We start from the raw sequence: 15,255 nt of genomic DNA, 5'->3' as shown, positions 1-15,255 counted from the left end.
GAGCACATGGCAGGCTGAGGGCATATCTATATAGTTAACAATGAATTGTGTTTAAAAGGGCAGCAACAGCTTTGAAGGTTGGTGGCTAGGTGCTGTTCTGGGAGTGAATGATGGCAGGTTGTGATATGTTGCCCTGCGGCTTTTCCCAAGAGCACGGCAGCGACCGTGTTGAACTCGCTTCACCCCTTTTGCCATTACAAACATACCTTGATGACAAAATGTGTTATTGATGTTCACCTGAAGGTGAAAGCAGGAGTGTTTGTGTGGACATACTGATCTCCCTATCTCTCTCACACACACGGTGTGGCATTCAAGCTACTAAATCACTGTCACTAATGGCTGAAAGTGGTTAGGCAGACGTGGCGCAATAAGGAGCCTGTCTGACTCTTCCCTTCCCTGGAAGACCAGGAGACCTTGCCTCAATGCCGTCCATCCATCCTCCTAGTTCTATAAAGCCGAGATCAGCACTGCCCCAGGAGAAAATGCCCATTTTTTCCCCTCTCATTCTGCCCATGAAAGCACAGCGGTGCATGGCAAAGGGCACATGCAGAAAATATTATAAAGCTTGACACTGACAGAAAGGGCATACTTTGCAGTTCAGGAATATTAATATTAAGACTTGGGATTTGCACTCACTGCTTTATGTCAACAAGATCACAAGCTGTAGTTTTACAGGAGTTGTAAGCAGATTTGCCAATAAATCCTGATTGGATTGATCAAGAAAATACTTTTGGTACTTTATGTTCTGCCTTACCCTTTTCCCCAGCTGTTCACAGCAGTCCCCACCCCTTTGATGTCAAAACCTCAGAGCACTGACAGGCCTCTCTCTCTGTTTATGCTCTGTTGTTCTTGTTTTTCCCAATTCTCAGTACAGGCTTGGCCAATGAATATACATATATAAATAAATACTTCTTAAAGCAATGTTCTTTCACAAGGCCAACACCAACCTGCTGGCCTGCACAAAGTCAAAACATCACCCGCGGTTTTTCTTGTTGCTGCCTAACAGCACAAACAATTAGGTATGCTCTTGCTGTGCTGTCCGATGCTGCAGCCCCTCAAAAAGCCAAAAGACAAACCACATGGGCCTGTGCTTCACCAGCAAAGTTCAAACTTTTGTGTTTTTTTTTTCTTAAAAAAAAAAGAAAGAAAGAAAAAAAAAAAAACACTGCAACAAACCTCCCCCTTCATCCCTGCCTAAAATTGCTCTAGTTCTTACAGTCTGTCGAAACCCTCTTTTTTTCTTGTACGTCTCGTCTTCTGCTAGGCAAAAGGACTCCTGCACTTAAATGCCACATGAGTCAGATTAAGTTGCCAGTCACTTGCTCCTCAGATGCACAGTGTTTGTGTCCAACAGCCCACTTGGCAGCCACTGCCGTTCAGAAAACAAACCAGCAAAAGCTCACCCTTCTCTCGCTGCCCTGCCTATTCTTTATGGAAATCCAAACTGACCACTTTGTTTATTGCTGTGGACATCTTGTGGAAAACAAACAACAAAGCACAAGAAGCCTATGGACTTGTGGGTATTTAGGCCCAGCATGCAATCCCGCTTTCCTCCATACCCCCAGTTTTTAAGAGTGCGACAGTCATGTGAACAAGGACATACACATTCTTTTATGCACAAGCCCATATTTGCTGAAAGGATTCTGACCCGTGGAACCCACGTTCCTCCTGAATAGAACCCGATTATAAACATCTTGCAGACACAGTCTGTGATGCAAACCTGCTCTGACAACAGCAGAATGAACAGTCAAACAGCTAAAGTGGCAACACCTTTAAAGAACTAATAACATCATACACAGGGAGTCCATATGATCTGGATTTGTGCCCAGGCACCTAATGGGCCCAAGAGGAGGTTTTAGGCCAGATTCCTTTTAGAGTTGATGTCACCATGTGCAACTCTTAGAGCCCGAGAGCTTGTCTGTAAAGCCTCTAATGAATAGTTAGATCCAATTTGGAGAGACTGAAGAAAAAAAGCATAGAGGAGGTAAAAAAAAACGATCTATTTTTAAACGCACGTGCATAGAATGACATACCATGAGGCTACTGTCTGTGAAGTTTACATGTCTATCTAGAAGAAGTCCACAAACAGAAAAAGATTTTGGGGGGATTTTTGATAGTCTCATTTGGATTCTGCTTGAGAATAGGAGGTGGAAAAAATTCCTGCTCTCCTCTGTCTGTGTGTTTTCTTCTCTTATGATCCAATAATCCTCCAAGCCACGTGATGACACTAACGGATGCTGTTCCTCTCTACACCCCTCCCCGCCACCTCCACCATCCCCTGGTTTTGCACTAAATTTTTTATTACATTCAAGCAGTAAAGTAAAGAGCAGATATGCTACCCCCTCCTCCTGCCCACACACACACACACACACACACACACACACACACACACACACACACACACACACACACACACACACACACACACACACACACACACACACACACACACACACACACACACACACACACACACACACACACACACACACACACACACACACACACACACACACACACACACACACACACACACACACACACACACACACACACACACACACACACACACACACACACACACACACACACACACACACACACACACACACACACACACACACACACACACACACACACGCAACTTCTCCATTGAGCAAAACAATGTGGAGTTGAGTAAGGGATCAGAGGTCCTTTCCTGGGCCAAACCCCCACGGTCTCCCTCAGACAGGCTCACATGGTTTGAATCAATGCTGCCACAAGAGCTGTTCAGCGGGTCAGTTCAATAAATACGATCAAGCTCACTTGATATCCGTTTTGAAAAATGCATGTGACCTGCATTATGCATTGTGAATTTTCCTGACTTAAAAACAAGCAGTGAAAAGGACGGTGGGGAAAAATGACTATAGTGCAACCTAAACTGTTTAGAGTGCATTTATTGTTGCTGCCAAACCTCAAAAACTCCTGTTAAAATTTCCCTTTGTGGTGTGTTTCTATAGTCTTGAGACGAGTGGAGGAAATTGACCCTTAAAAGCCTGTGGAGATTCCTGCCTTTTACGCTTCTTCAGCTGTGAAAGACAACAGGTCTATTTGTCTATAAAGGCCTGTTTGAGCTTCGTGCAGTGCAGCTCCTTTGAGGTAAAGAGCACGATGGGTCTCTGTGATACTTTGCTGTTGCAATAAAACTCTGTTATTGCAGCACATGCAGTATCAATAAACTGAGATGTCCCATGGCTGGTGGTGGTTCGTCAGCTCAAGAAAACATTGCATCACAAACACCAACACAAGCACCAACTAAAATCACTTTTTCAAACTGAGCCTTACAGAGATTTTAAAACATCAGACACTGACATGCTATTTTTAGCCATGACAGAAAGCCTGTCATTCTCAGTGCTTGGCACAAGCACAGACCCAGTATTAGAACATAGGTGTAAACATTTTATTTCTATTTTTCTGCAGATTATGATTTATAATAGAATAAAATGTAACTATTACGTTAAATATGATTTAAACTGTAAATTAACTCCTAAAGCGATTTACTGAATCTAAATCACTGGTTAGAAATACATGTACTTAGTGCAAGGCCTGATTAAATAGACGGGCTGTCCAGTTAAGGCCGTCCTGCTCAGGAACTGTGGCCTGTGGGTGCAGCTATCCAGATTACCTAAAGAACCGAGGGATAACATTAGCAGAAAAGTTTGATCTGATTAACGTTGGCATGGCTTGCAAAATCGTGTTGGTATTTTGCGCATATTTCAGGCAGGCAGAAACGTTGGATAATGTGGCCGGGATCAGAGCCGCAGCCTCACCGAGATTTCGGAGGAAAAAAAAAAGAAACTCTCCAACCTGGGCGCACACTGAGGCAGAAAAGAGGGAGCCGAAAGTGGGTCAAGTAGGCCTATATATTATGCAGTTCTTAAGCTCAGTTATTGTGATAACATGCAACGCTGTTTGGCACATATCACTGGGGTTTGGTTGATTGGAATAAAACAGGGTTGACGCTTTAAGTCGCAAGTGCCACGTGATAAAAACAATAAAAAAAAGAGAAAACACAATATTCATATAGGCTAAAAATACAAAGACAGACACACGGACACGGAGGATTTAACTTCGACAGTTCGTGAAATGAAGTTGAGAAAACAGGGAAAGAGCACCTACAGTGGTTGGAGCCAGTCCAGTGCTGGTTCCTAATGGACGCGCTGTAAGGATGGGGCGCTCCGGGCACCAGTCCTTTCTCTGGGATCAAGCATCCTCTGTTCTGGTTGTAGTAATCCATCATTAAAAACGGGTTCGGGCTGGGATTCAGTCCCACAACGTCCACACTCTCATACATCATACGATGCAGGACGACAGCAGGAAATTATTCGCAAAGAAAAAAAATAAAATAATAAAAACCAAACTATTGTCGCTCAACACACGAGCCTTGTGGTTTTCAGCTCGCCAGCAGCGGCAGAGGTAGACACTGAGGGGGGTGGGCAATGGGGGGGCTGCATTAAAATCGAAGGAAAAGTGATAAATCCCAACACAGCGGGGACATGTGAACATTTGGCATCTTCTTTGAGGACCTGTGTCTGAAATAACCTAATCTGCTGCGCTCAGTCTGAAAACATAATTTAAAACAACTGTGCGCATGGTGTCCACCGCACCAATAACATACAATAAAGCGTAAAATAACTTCAGCACAATATCTCGGTCCTGTTGGCCTTGCTCAATCACAGAGCAACATTTCAGGCTGTATCCACACCACGATGAGAAAACACGCCGGATAAAATCCCCAGAAAATAGAACACAAATCACCAAAGTCCGTGTCGACAACACAGTAAAAAAAATCGATGGGATTAAGGTGCAAATATTAAAGAGGAAATTCCGTTTAGTTGCAGTTTGTCCTTTGGGTTACGGTCGGTTGTCCCGTTTGCGCCTGCCGTGGGTGGACTCCTGTCAGCCCCTGTAAATGAACCGGTCTCCCTCCGTGCGCTCCAACAAGCAGCGGCTTCCCTTCGATCACGGGCTGCTCTCTAATATCCAGCTTCGTATGAGACGCGCAGGACCGCCTTGTTTGTATTTGAGGAGACGAGCCTAAATCATTCCCACACCAAATCGTGCGGCTATCATGTTCTGCAGAAATGTGACAAGGCACAGCAGCTGAGGGCTTTGGCTCCACCTCCACTCGCCTCTTTTTCTTTTTTTTTTTTTTCTTTCCTGCCTTCCCTCGGTCTCTTTTCATGCGTCGCTCCTCCTACGTTTAACCCCTTCAGGGACGTCACCGTGGATCTCCCTCTCTCTACACACGGACCCTGCATGGGACTGAGAGGGGGGAGCCCGCTGCACTGCTTCTAATTTAGGTGCGGGGTCTTTAAATAAGAATGTATTTGCGGACATGATTCAGTTATATAAGCTCAGTAATGAGTCTTTCATATTTTTACACCGAGTTTATGGACATAATGAGTCCTGCACCAGGCTGTAATACCCTCACTCTTTTCCTTGAAGTTCTTACCTCTTTATTGGGACTCCTCCTTCCAACTAATTTGACCCTTTCCCCCCATACTCTCATCAGTCCCTACCCTCTGATTTTTTTCTCCCCTGCCCCTGTCTCCCTAATTTGCCTAATGCTATGCAGCTGAACTTTTCCTGAACCCAGGGAAGTAGGCAGCCTCACCTCCTGGTGACCCACTGGCTGACTCGGATTGGCCTCTCTGGCTCGCTCTCATCCCACATTATTCAAGGTTTCCCACCTTGTACATTCAGTGTAACACCATTACACTTCCTCGAGTGCTGCCCAGAGAGGCCCTGCAGTTCACTCTGTGCACAAAGTAACACAAGCAGGAAAGTCACCCAGTCATGGTAACTGACACCTAACTTTTCTCACAGTTTAGTTACAGCATGTATAAAGTCCAGGAAGGTGTTTTGTTGCATCACCTACCTAATAAAATGTAACTCCACCTTTACTCTGCAACATTCCATGCAACATTGTTTTAACTTGTTGTGCCAACATGCAGCTGTGGCATCTACAAGTCTGGGGTCTATGCCAAAGCTATCATAGCTGAACTATAAAAGTAGAAATGTTTCCTTTTCAAAGTTTGGTGATGCGTAAATCAAGGCTGAAACAATGGTAGATGGTAAATGTTCTGCACTTATATAGCACTATTCTACCTATTGGCACTCAGAGCATTTTACACTGCTTCTTATTCACCCATTTGCACTCACATTCACACATCAATGGGGGTGTGTGGTTCAGTGTCTTGCTCAAGGACACTTCAACATGTGACCAGAGGAGCCAGGGATCGAACCAACAGATATAATAAAGGATAGAATATCAACCACTACCATCACAATGATAGAGCCAAAAACACATCCACACCTTTACAAACACATCAGTCTCAAACATAGTGTTGACAGAGAGGTTTTTACAAAAACATTGACCTGTGATTGTAATGTGATCTGGCTTAAGCAGCCTGTACATGCCCAGTGGTAGACATCAAGGAACCACTAGATGTCATTTTCTTGAGGAACACATTACGTTATATGACTATTTTTTTCACCTTTATGATGAAGGTGAAATGGCTTGCTGGAGCATGACTGGACATGACTGGGATGTCCCAAACACGGTCAAGTGCAGGAGAGAGTGGTTTTGGAGCTGCAGAGCCTGACAATGTGTTTACAGCAGCAATATCCCCTTTTTCATGCAACCATCTAGCCGACAGGTAATCTCAGCATTTTCTACCTTTTGATATCTCAGCGTAGATGTGAAACTCAAATTCAAACCCCGTGTGGTTGGAAAACACAGGTACTTTAACAACCTTTCCAGGAATATCTGCATTAATGTGGAGATGACTGAAAACCTGCCTCTCTTGTGTTGTAATCTACACCACTGCCTGAACAATACCTCTCCTCCCCCACTTTCCCTACACCTGCGCCACAGGCCCCAGCTGACCAACACAGTTTTTGAGATGGATTATCTGCATGGAACCTGGCAGGGGGCTTGGCCTGCTCCACCCCCACTGACTGTGACACTTATTTAATACAGGCCCCAGTGTGTTTACCCGGTCTGATAAGAGCCCTGTTTGTAGGCCTGGACCACTGTGACCCCTTGCCTGCACTGATAACACAGCCACACATTCCTTGACAGGATTAGCCCTATGAGTAATGGCTGTCAGAAAATGCTAATTTTCCTGGCTCTGTTTTCTTCTCCAAGGGGAAAGCATTCATCCTCGGGTAATACCCTTTGATTGTATAAAACAAGCTTAGAGATAACAGATTGCTGATCATTGCTTATTACTGTGGGGGCGAGGAGAATACATGATTAGAGCTGAAAAATGTCCCTTCTCCACAGCTTTCTCACATATTTTCTTAAACAACAAAATAATTTTGTGTTTTTTAAAAAAGAGAATACATCAAAGTGCCTAAGATTAAATAAATGTGGTATTTCTATCTTCACAGGTGGAGAAAAAAGGGAAGAAAGGGCTTTTTGTGGCATAAAGCTCGGCAATTCAGTGTGTTACATTACATCAATTAAAAGCTGGGTAGTGATTTAATGGCAGGTCGTGTCAGTGCATGGGAGTGACTCATCTAAACAGACACAAACGTAAGTATTGAGGAACACCTTTGAATAGGTGCAATGAATGCAGAGGAAGTAAGAGGGGTTTAGCAGTCTCTATAGCATTTGTTAAGTAGAAAGAAAAAGAGTAACAAATGCTCCTTTCTGTTGCATTATCAATAAGCATCATGAGAATATGTAAATATCTGGCATAAAGCAAAGCCAGAAAGAAAAAGACTTTGTCTCGATTCCCTAATTTGTCACAGGGAGATGACTCTCAGTTTCATCTTGCATAAAGTCCAGACAAACTGATAAAGGGGCCTGATTAAAGCCCCTGTTAGTCATGGGGAAGCATTGTGGAAATAGATTCCATCCTAGACTGGGAGCAAGGCTAAAACCTAGAGGCCAGCAGAGAGATGGGAGAGGAAAAAGGAGAGAATGAGGGAGAAGAATTTTAGAAGGGGATTCAAAGAGTTTTATGGACAAGGGCGGGGAGAGGAGATTGCTGGCTGGACCTTCGGGTGCCAAACTATTTTTACTGCCCCTACTTTCCTTCTTTCTTAGCCCACTCAGGGGTATTAGGAAGTAGTAAAAAGTGCTCCCCTTGCCATTCCTCCCCCAAGGAGATGAGCCGACAGGTTAGAACAAACAATAGGTTGTTATGTCATTTGGATTATTGTGAGCGATAAAAAGAGGAGGAAGGGGGCCTTCTCTGCAAACACTGGCTAAACTGGAGTCAACAGTGTCAGAACAGATCTTAGTTTAGCTAATAAGGGACAGTTTTTGTTGTGTGTTAAGCAGATCCTGGAGACGATCCAGCAACATCTGCAATCAGCTGTCCCTTGACTCTTGTGTTCCGGCACTCTGGAGATAACTTTTTCCTTTATGGCCACTCGCTCTTCCTGCACAGTGTGTTCTTTATCGAAGTGGACGGTAAAATCCAAACAGAGTGAAATGAAATTGTATGAAAGTTACGAAAAGGAGTTCTGGAGACACTCAACAGGCCATATTATAGAGACAACACGTGGCTTGGCTTGACACTGTACCTGACAAGATAAAGCCAGACATGTTCAAGTTAGAATGGCCTGGGACTAATTTTAGAGTTCCCGTCTGCCTTAGTGGCTACTTTAAACATAAGCACTTCTTTTTAGGGCTGTTTTGATAGCATTTTATCAGATCAACTTATTGAAACTGTATCCTTTTGAATGCATTAGCAAATCTCTCTTATTAGTTGATTCCAAACAATATTGTTCACAGTTTACTCAGTGCATTGGTTATGGAGATGCCTCTAGTGTCTGAGAGGGGTTAGTGACAATAAGAACTTGACTGAAAAATGCAATGAGAGATTCATTAGGCCACAGAGCTCAACAAAGCCGACTAGGAACCAGATCCAAAAGGGAACATGCTATTGGGACCCAGTCATACTTATGCTACATCTCCCCCCGAGCTCTGCTGCACATGTGCTAGCAGATGGCTAATGCCCAGACGATAAAGAAGTTGGGGCAAGCCTCAGCAAAGCTTTCTATCTTTCGTAAATCTTCACAGCGACCTAATAAAGCAGCACAGCAGGGAAATACAAAGAGAAATTCAGAGGGGAAGTAGTTTAAGGCCTTGAAATGTGTCCTAATTCAAGTGGCAGTGAGAGGCGATGGTTTCTGTCCAGGATTCTGTCATACGGTGGGATCAAATGTGTTGTCCGCATGTTATTAGCATTATCCCATGACTGCGATGATCAGAACCATAATTCCCCAACCCTCACTCCTACTGCTGGCATTGCCACACATCTCCCCTGAGTGCATTTCTGTGTGTGTTTATGTGTCTGTGCCTCCGTGCATGTGTGCTTTTGAGTCTACCTGAAACACCAGACCTGTCTGTTACCACCCCGTTCCCCTTAACTGCCATTACGGTTTCTGTGTGTGTTTGTTTGCACAGCTGGTTTTATGCAGCCCGTACAGGCAGCACCAGCCAAGCCCAACAGCTGTGCTCCCCGACAGTGAGCCAATGTGTAATGAGGGCCCGACCCTTCGATGTGAGAACAAGCTGCCGTTATCGAACACTGCCCTGCTTCCACCTCCTTTCTGTCAATCTACTGGATACACACAGACACACACACACACACACACACACACACAAGCATGCACACACCCAAAGTTAAACTGTTTTAAAGATTTCTGCATCTGTGCTTTGCCATCAGTATGTGTGTGTTCGTGTGTGTCTTTTCTAAAAAAAAAAAAAAAAAACACTTACTGGCTACAGGGATCTTTGTGAAAGCTACCCTCCCTGTCATTATCCCTTTAGTGTCCCTCTGACAGAAGATTCCAGCATTTATGGTACAGGCCTATATCTGCCCATAAAGCCTTTTATTGTTTAGCCCAGCTCTATGGTGGCTATAACCTGGTTTTCCCATTTTTTATGAGGACCTTCACTCTATCACTGGGGGGGAGGAGAAATCTGCCCAGCGTTGGTGTTTACCAAAGTATGCCGTACTCATAAATCCATCATGGCCAGCGGCATTCTGGAAATACCTCGACAGAAGGAGAAAGAAAGAAAAGGGACACACACACACACACACACAAACAAACACACACACACACAGCTTATTGTATAGCTCCTAAACGACCACACTCTACGGCCTTGAGTTAAAGAGCCCATCTCCGCAATGATCATTAGGTCCATGTTCCTTTACACCAAGTACATCACTCAGCAAATCAAGGGAAAATTGCTGTGGATGTTACCCTGGAGGAAGGATATTTCAATATCAGTCATCCCAGACTTGGAATGGCCCCCATTAGCTGTCAGGAACAGGGAGCTGTTTAGTACATAAGAATGGACACACTGCTAATACTATTAAGAAATAGAACAGGGAAAGAGAATGAAAGACAAAGACAGGAAGTAACCAAAAATGCAGATAAGGGAGAGCTTGAGGTTTGTGTCATTTTAAAGTGTAAGGGGAGAAACGGTTCTTGAGCTACCAAGTCTTGATGTGCTTATTAGAGGACAGCCTCTCCTTTCCAATGATATCTCATGTGTTTCGGTGGGATCAGGCAAATATTGTTTCCTCTTTTTTCCTCCGTTCTCAGGAGGATAATATATGGTATATAATTTAATAGATATAAGCCTTTTAGTTTCGTATATACTTTATGTTATGGGAAGATGTACTTTTGATAAGTGACCTACAATAGTTGCAAAGTGAGACAGAATCAGAAATTGAGTATGTGTGAGAAGGCAAAGACTAAAACATGATCTGCGCTACCAAAGCACAGGAGAATAGAAGCAAAGACAAAGCAGAATTGAAGAGGCAAGCAGGATGAGGCTGGTAAAGGACGGCCAAACTAGGGACTTGGTACACACCTGTGCTTTCCCAAAACGTACTCAGAAAATGGCATCACTGATGCAATTACAGCTCAACCTACATTTTTTTCTTCATAAGATACCACCCATTTCTCCATTTCCTACATCCACATTCTTGACCACAGTCCTGCCCTAGTGGCCTAAACTCTGAGTTCATAAAAGCTGCAGACAGTGAGAAAATTAGGAGTGGGGAGCAGTGAGCTGTCTTCTCATCAAAACCGCCTGTTACGCTTTGATTTCTCCTGTGTTGCCTGAGTCAAGCTGTTTCATCTCCCTCTAACAGAGATCTTAGGCACTGCTGTCTGTGGTCCGTCGAGGCATCATCTTTAAACAGCAGCCCTGTATCACATGAACCCCTGCTCCGCTCCTCTCCACAGCCTCTTCCTCTCTCCCACCCTCCCTCTCACTGCTTTCTTTCTCTCCAGTTTTTGAAGTGCTGCAGAGGGTCGGTTTCCCGTTTTCCCATTCAGAAGTGTGATGCTTGGGGTGGCCTGGATGGGTAAGGAGAGGAGGTGGTGGGGAGTGGGGAAGAGTGGTTCGCTTTAAGTGGATTGCCCTCAGTCTTGTTGTGCCCAGCCCAAAGCATTATAACGCCTCAGCAAGTGACCTCCACTTGAGTGGTGCCCCTAACACCAGTGCTGGGCAAAGCACGCTGATTGTTGTGCTTAGTACAAAGACCAAATGTGTGCCACAAACCATGCAGAGGTTGGATGACTGCAGGCCAAATGTGCAGTGAACACTAAATCAAACAGATGTGTCGTTGGGAGAGAGCTACAGCTCTGATCCAACCCTTGCTCTTTCAGAAAGCTGACTGCTTTCTCCTGGGCACATGTGCTTGTTGCATACTGCTCTTCTATGCTAAAAGTGTGTGTAGGCCGCCTGTTTCTGTGCACGTTCCAGTCAAGCTTTTTGACATGCTCCAAAATGCCGAGCTGTTTCTGATGTTAACGAAACATTTTGAAATCCCCTGCTTAGCCAGCAATTCGGGAGCTGGGGACAACAAAGGCCCTCGGGAGAGCAACAGACTGCCGTGGCTCAGAGCATGACAAATGCCCCTGCCCATCGTCACTGCTGTGGCCCCTGTTTCTCTGCCTTTTATGGGGGTGGGGGGGTGGGAGGGAGGCCAGCGGTGGGGGATCTGCTTCATTCTAACCTGGGGAGGGGAGCGGGAGGAGGGTTAATGGAATGGATGACTCTAAAACATTAAAAGAGAAAGGAGCAGAGTGATGAGGGTGACGGAAGAGGAGTCATCAGCATTTCAAAAGAATGGGGCGCAGGGAATGTAGATGGAGCAGCTTTTTCTCTTACTCTACCATCTCTTGCTCTCACCGTTACTGTCCACCAGCCCCCATGTGTGTGTATTTTTATACGTATAAAGGAGAAGAGTTAATTGGATGAGAGGAAGCCCTTTTTATCCAGAAGTCCCAGAGGTACATGCGGGTCAGCTTCGTCTGACAGCATATGACAACCCTGACAGAGAGAAGTGCCCTATCAGAGCAGTGATATTCATTGCTCTGAGGTTGTTTCTGCAGTCATAAGGTTTGAAGAAAGAAGATAATCCTTTGTCAGGCTCAGACAGCAAACCCTGACAACTGTTGTGAAAACTCTTATCAATGTCAAACGTTTTGCCCTCAGGCGTTTGCTTGTGCCACCCTTTGTATGTTAGGCAGAAACACAAACAAACACTGCAGAAAATAGGGAAGCACTGAAAACATGACCAACATCACTTTATCTGGTAAAATTTAAACATTTGCATTCATATCTGTTATTACAAACTGTTGTGCTGTTGCTTAACCATGTCATGCATTTCCTTGCACGAATAGCTGTCGAGGAAGCAAAGACCTGAGAAGATTAGGAGTTAATCTTTCTACATCCATTCAGCTTCATAGGAACAACTTAAAGAGAGACTCGTCCCTCCTTTATTGACACCTTTTATGTGGGAAAGCTCGAAGCAAAAATACTTAAAATAAAAACACTTGAGCTGTCCATCTGTGATAAAATCTCCAAGAGTTAAGACAGAAGGGCTTTGAACTGGTATAACTAAAGCTAGCCAGTCACTATGGCTACCCAAACCATCTGTGTTCTGACCCCATAGAGAGGGGAGTGTCTCAATAGTAAGTAAATAGGCTAACACAAAAAGTGAATGGCTCAGAAGAGCAGATCATTAGCTGGCCACATCGTACCATTCTCTGTGTGATACCACAACAGAAGTGGGGGCTGATACATGCAAAAAGAAGCCTGATAATATTTAACCAGTGGAGATCTATCATCAATCTAGGCTCCCCCCATCCACACCATCAGTACTCACTCCCTTTGGCCTATTATCATTCAGACCCTCACTCCCTTTCACTCCTTATTCAATATTTTTGAGCCATTGTTCTACCTTACATGCCCCCTCTGAACTACATTACTTTTCCCACTCAGTGGTGAAAGGAGAGGGCAACTGCCAGAAAAAACATAATATGTTATATTGTCAGGAGTAACAAAAACGTCAGCCGTCCGTGGCAAAAGTCTGGCTTTTGCATGCATTCTCAAGCGTAAACTCACTCCCCTCATACACTCACCATACACTCTCTCACACATACATACACGGTGCACTGTGCGCCTGTGGGCTATGCTGGGCTCTTTAAATAACGGAAAAAAAAAGAAGAAATTTATCCGACTCATCTTTGCTGCACCTTGCAGCACCTTTTAAAAAACTCTTTTATTCCTTGCTAACGCAGAAGCTGCACCTTACTGACAGCATGATGGAGAGCCCGATTCTGCCTCTCTTTTCTTCTCTCCCTTTCTTGCTCTCTCTTCTTCTCTCTGCTGTCTCTGGAGCGTCTCCTGTATTTCCATCCTCTCTGCCAACAATCCTTGCAGAAAGTGAAGGCTAAGCTTCAGTGACTATGTAAGAAAGTGCCTATCTGTCTGTGTGTACGAGCTTATATGTGTGTGTGTGTGTGTGTGTGTGTGTGTTTTGGGCTGGTTTCTGCATGGATCCTTGTGTATTAGCGTTTGCATGTTTAATCTGGGAAAAAATGTGTCACAGTAAAAAGTGTAAAATGGTGCAAGGGGAGGTCACAGATGAGCCTGTTCATGTGTGGAGGTGGGAACAGGAGTGCCTAGGGATGCTGGGAAGCCTGGCCTGTTAGAGCCCATCAGGAGTTAACAAAAATCATCCTCCTGAACCAGTCAATACTCCATCAGCCTTGTGTCTTTCTGTATTTCAGCTTGTCCTCTCCATAGTAGTTCTGAAAATGTGAACAGCCAGAACTACAGAATAGAGTAGTATTAGTAGTAAGGTCGTATTATTAAGGCATTTATATGTACTTATCTCTCTTCCTACATTTTTCTGTCACTTTCTTCTCTTAGCTGGTAAATAAAAGTCACATTGTGGTGTTATGCATATGTATCTAAAAACACTATTGTATATTTCAGTTATTATACACCTGAGCATCGGCCTGTTTAGACCAGAGTTGTACACGCTCCCAGGTCTGCGTGTTTATCTGAGGTAGTCTCCATGCAACCAAGCAGACACCAACAGCAAAACCGACAACCTAGCTGGTCAACAGCCCATTTCTTTCCACCTCCCTGTGTCTCTGGATGGGTCACTCTCTCCCTCTCTGTCTTTCCTTCCATACAGCCTCTTGGTTCACAACACTAGCCCCACAATTACAGCTGTTATCGCAGATAAAGGTCACACTCGTCACATGTTCGATTCAAAACATTTCTAATTATCTAGAGCCTGGACATAAATAAATAAAACAACAAAATACAGCAAATGCTTATAAAGGAGGAGCTGACGTCAACAAATGCACACTAAATAAAATAAATAAAGCTTTGCTGTTTCATCGTCATAAATAGGAAAAGTTAGACTTGTGATAGTTTTAATGCTGCCTTTCCTATCTGACATCATTAAAAGTATTTTTCTGAGATAAAGTCAAATGTAATGGATGTGTGGTCCACAAATCATCTACTAATTCAGCAGCCATGAGGCTATCAGGAGCCCAGATCTGATACAAGGGACACAGGAAGGCGCTGTTCCTATATTAAGGCCAATAAACATACTTTATTAATTGGTTGAGTGAAATGAGCACTGGGATTTAATGGTTTTGATATAAAATAATATCTGCTGGACGTTTGGGTTATGAATCTAATTCCACCAAACATCTGTGATGGGAGTTGCTGCTCCATCTCCCCTCTTCTTTCCTAACGCAATCACTTGTTTGTCTCTAACAACTTAACTGAACACCTCACATCAGTGCTTGATGTTTCACAAAAAGGGAGTGGGTACATCTGATCTGAATTGGCCAAAGGATTTTGAAATAGATTTTACAAAACTTCCTGATAACTGTGGCAACCTTGATACAACTGTGGTCACCAGG

The 15,255-nt window shown here is 44.1% G+C and overlaps 1 protein-coding gene across 2 annotated transcripts in view; it reads right to left on the bottom strand.

Moving 5' to 3' along the window:
• Positions 1–15,255, bottom strand: part of raraa (retinoic acid receptor, alpha a) — a 134,623-nt gene that overhangs the window by 34,839 nt on the left and 84,529 nt on the right. Inside the window, exon 1 of one of the 2 annotated variants that reach the window (XM_067487821.1) lies at positions 4,159–5,165. The exons of the other annotated variant lie outside the window; for it this stretch is intronic. Within the exon in view, the coding sequence (XP_067343922.1) occupies positions 4,159–4,336 (178 nt within the window). The 5' untranslated portion in view covers positions 4,337–5,165. Of the gene's footprint in view, positions 1–4,158; positions 5,166–15,255 lie in introns of those variants that run through there. 2 annotated transcript variants of the gene reach the window in all.

The sequence above is a fragment of the Channa argus genome, chromosome 20 (assembly GCF_033026475.1).
Source record: "Channa argus isolate prfri chromosome 20, Channa argus male v1.0, whole genome shotgun sequence".
Taxonomy (NCBI): Eukaryota; Metazoa; Chordata; class Actinopteri; order Anabantiformes; family Channidae; genus Channa; species Channa argus.
The sequence above is the reverse complement of the archived record's forward strand: the minus strand, read 5'-3'. Positions and strand labels throughout refer to the sequence as shown.